This window comes from Salvia splendens, chromosome 16, assembly GCF_004379255.2.
Source record: "Salvia splendens isolate huo1 chromosome 16, SspV2, whole genome shotgun sequence".
NCBI classification, from domain to species: Eukaryota; Viridiplantae; Streptophyta; class Magnoliopsida; order Lamiales; family Lamiaceae; genus Salvia; species Salvia splendens.
This window is the reverse complement of record NC_056047.1, coordinates 12,087,387-12,090,623: the sequence shown is the minus strand read 5'-3', so window position 1 is coordinate 12,090,623 and position 3,237 is coordinate 12,087,387. Positions and strand designations below refer to the sequence as shown.

General features: G+C 37.4%; 1 protein-coding gene across 1 annotated transcript; it reads right to left on the bottom strand.

Annotated features, from left to right (window-relative positions):
- Positions 1–2,802, bottom strand: LOC121769706 (ankyrin repeat and SOCS box protein 5-like). Its single transcript, XM_042166444.1, has 12 exons — positions 2,621–2,802; positions 2,455–2,505; positions 2,212–2,385; positions 1,985–2,116; positions 1,757–1,896; positions 1,424–1,510; positions 1,191–1,316; positions 868–1,020; positions 680–781; positions 429–599; positions 293–360; positions 1–213 (listed from the first exon to the last, which is right to left on the bottom strand). The coding sequence occupies exons 1-12, from the start codon at positions 2,640–2,642 to the stop codon at positions 135–137; spliced, it is 1,305 nt and encodes a 434-aa protein (XP_042022378.1). The 5' UTR covers positions 2,643–2,802; the 3' UTR covers positions 1–134.
- Between the last annotated feature and the right edge of the window lie 435 nt (positions 2,803–3,237).

Here is a 3,237-nt window from a genome sequence, read left to right as displayed (position 1 = left end):
TTTATGCAGTCGGAAACAAATACTATTTGCAATGGATTCTGAATCAATGTGGAGAAGTAGTATATGATTGTGACAATTGAATATGATCCAAAATATTATCTCCTCCAAAAAATGGGGAAATTCTACAATGTTATCTACAATAGAATACTACTCAAAATCTGGTCGGGGCTGCTCATCTGACTCAACCAAACAAAGTAATCAAACAAACTAACTCTGCCACCAAAAAAACAAAACAAAATTAGTTTGAAGAAATGTTTTAGTAACAAAAAAACATTAGAATTTGAGTAGTTACCTAAATGCATCACCAGTTTTCCTGTTGTGAGGGTCCAACGAGAAGGCAAGGCATGCCATGAGGAATTTCTTCACAGAACACAATCATTAAACGTTAGATGACGAACTGATACGTAGTTTGAAGATCACATTAATACCTTGACTATCTCATAAGCAATTTCTCCTTCATGGTAAGGGACGGCCAAGTCTGGCTTGAGTCTAATGCATTTCTGAACATTAAACAGAGCACGATTGCATTGACCCATGCGTGCTTCACACGTGCTTAGCTTTAATACCCACGTGGGGTTTGACGGTTCAAGGTGCGTAGCCTACGCATCACATGTATTACTTACTACACATTCCCAAGGATGAGAAGATGATCTACTCACTTAGAGAAAGAAAAGTTTACCATTCTATAGTTTATGATGGAATCGGTGTATTCCTTATTGCTCGCATATTGCTTCCCTCTGATGTCTATTGCTGCCAAGCAGATTGTCATGTTATTCTCCATCTGGAACACATGTTATGTGAGAGAGAGGAAAGTTGCAAATTCAATTGAAGATCAAAGTGTTGCTGAGTGAGAAATTTGTTTCAAACCTTTGTTTTAAATTCTTCAGAATTAGTGTACTCGATTATGCCATCAACAGTCCAATTTGGATAATGCTCAATTTGTTCAGTCACTGGAAACAAAATCTCCACAGCAGCACGATTACGCACCATAGCAGCATCCTGAATTGGTTTAGTAAAATCCTGCAAGTCGCCATTGTCAATACAATAAGTGTCCAGTTGATAAAATTATTCTACAAGTGGCTTAAACGACAGTTATTGGTTTTAAAGAAGGATGTCTGCAACAAGAGAGGCTGAAGATATCACTAGTAGAAGTAGAAGTAGAGTAAAGAAAGAGAAACATAGAATTTAACTGCTAGAAATGAATCTGGATTTGCTTTAGCTTCAAGCAAACGCTTAAGAAATTTTGTGTCGTCTTGTTTTGCAGCAAATCCCAAAGGACTTAACCCGGTGTAATGCACATTTGGGTTCGCACCAGCCTGCAAAGAGGTTATGAAAAGCAACTGAAATACAGAGCTAAAGAAGTTTATCAAGCAGAGTTTAGTCGTTATAACAAGATAGATATTTTCATTTCACATAAACATACCTCAAGCAGCACGTTGAAGCATTCAAATGAGCGAGACTTGACGGCACATAAAAGAGGGGTGTCGGCAACTGCATCATAAAAAGACGGCTGCAGATGGATAGCAGCAAAGGGAAAAATCTCACAATATTATATAATAAGCAAATACAAGAAATATATTCATAACTTAATCAAAAGATCATATATCAGTATGTTTGCATAAAGTACCAAAGTGTAATGATTTAAGAAAGTTAATTTATAAATGAAACCAGTTGAAGTTATCAAGAAACACAAACTGCTGCCCTAATAACATCATGACAAAACAAACAATGATTTGCTGAAGGTTGTGCTGCCCACGTTTGCGCCACGAGATAGGAGGCACTTGACAGCCTCAACATTTCCACGAGAAACAGCAATCTGTAAAGGCGTTCCATCTACAGAATCTCGATCTACCAAACCACATCCCATCAGCAACAATTGCACAAGCTCGATATTATCTGAAAACAAACCAAACCAAACCAAACCAAACCAAACCAATCGATTAGAGCTTACAACAGCATTACAACTAGAAAACCAGCCACTGACCTTTTAGAACTGCATAGTGCAATGGAGTGAATCCCTCATTATTTGCAAAACCACTTACAGCACGATGTTTGATGAGAAACTTCACAGTTTTGATGTGTCCCCCTTTCACAGCTTCTGCCAGAGGAGTATCCCCTGAAGCAGTTTACGGTATACAATCCTCAGATCAAACAATTCAAGAATTATAATAAAACTATTTTCAAAATAAGGAAAATTGGAAGAAAGAGAACTCTTGGAAGTAAAGGAATTTATATAAACTTGGACGCCCTCTATCAAGAATTTGCAAATATCAAAATGTCCAATTCCAGCCGCGTGATGCAAGACATTCCGGCCACTGGAGAAATCGTAGTATTCATCGCATATCTTCCGGAATTCCAACTCATCACCAACCTTTTTTCTAATTGCTGCAAAATTGAAAGTATCAGAATCAGACATTCAAATAATCAATAATAAATCAAGAAAAAAGGCTTTACCCTTAAGTTGTTTAAGGTCTCCTTTAGCCCCAGCTTCGAAAACCGCTGAACCTGCCATTTTTACCAACTGTAAAATGAGTTCTCGAAGCCCCACACACACACACACACATAGAATCAAGAAGAATACACGAAGAAATTGAAATAGAAAGGGGATTAATCAAGTTACCAATTTCAGAAATAGAAGCCATGGCGTTCAAATTCTTTGAGGAATCAATTTTAACGGCTCCACCTTATTTAAGGAGTCCCGCCAAAACATTGTGCAATGCTTCTTCAGGAGATAATTTAGGTGCTGATCACTTTCTTTCTTTCTTTTTTTTCTTTATTTTTTCATTTGTAGATCGCAAAATGCTAAAGTGATGCGCAGAAAATGAGAGGTTTGCACTTTTTTTTATACCTAATATTCAAATAATTACATTAATATTCAAATAATTACATTTAGGATATTGATGAAGCGGCGAATTTCTGGTGTTTGTAAATGCTGGTAGAGAATAAAGATCACGACACAGAGAATTTACGTGGTTCGATTTACTGAGGTAAATCTACGTCCACGGGAAGAAAAGAGGGCAGAGTTGTATTGCTTGATCTGTTTTCTACAGCTTACAATACAGACTTGCTATTTTGTATTTGATCTCTAGAAAGCGAGAGAGTCTTTAGCAGCTAACCCTATCTATTTGATCTAGGTTCTATTTATACATTGAACCAGATCGTGGCATGCAGCACCATTTACTAGGTAGTGGATGTCGTGGAGATCGTGGCGATCTTGCATGGGTCCACTATCCTGCA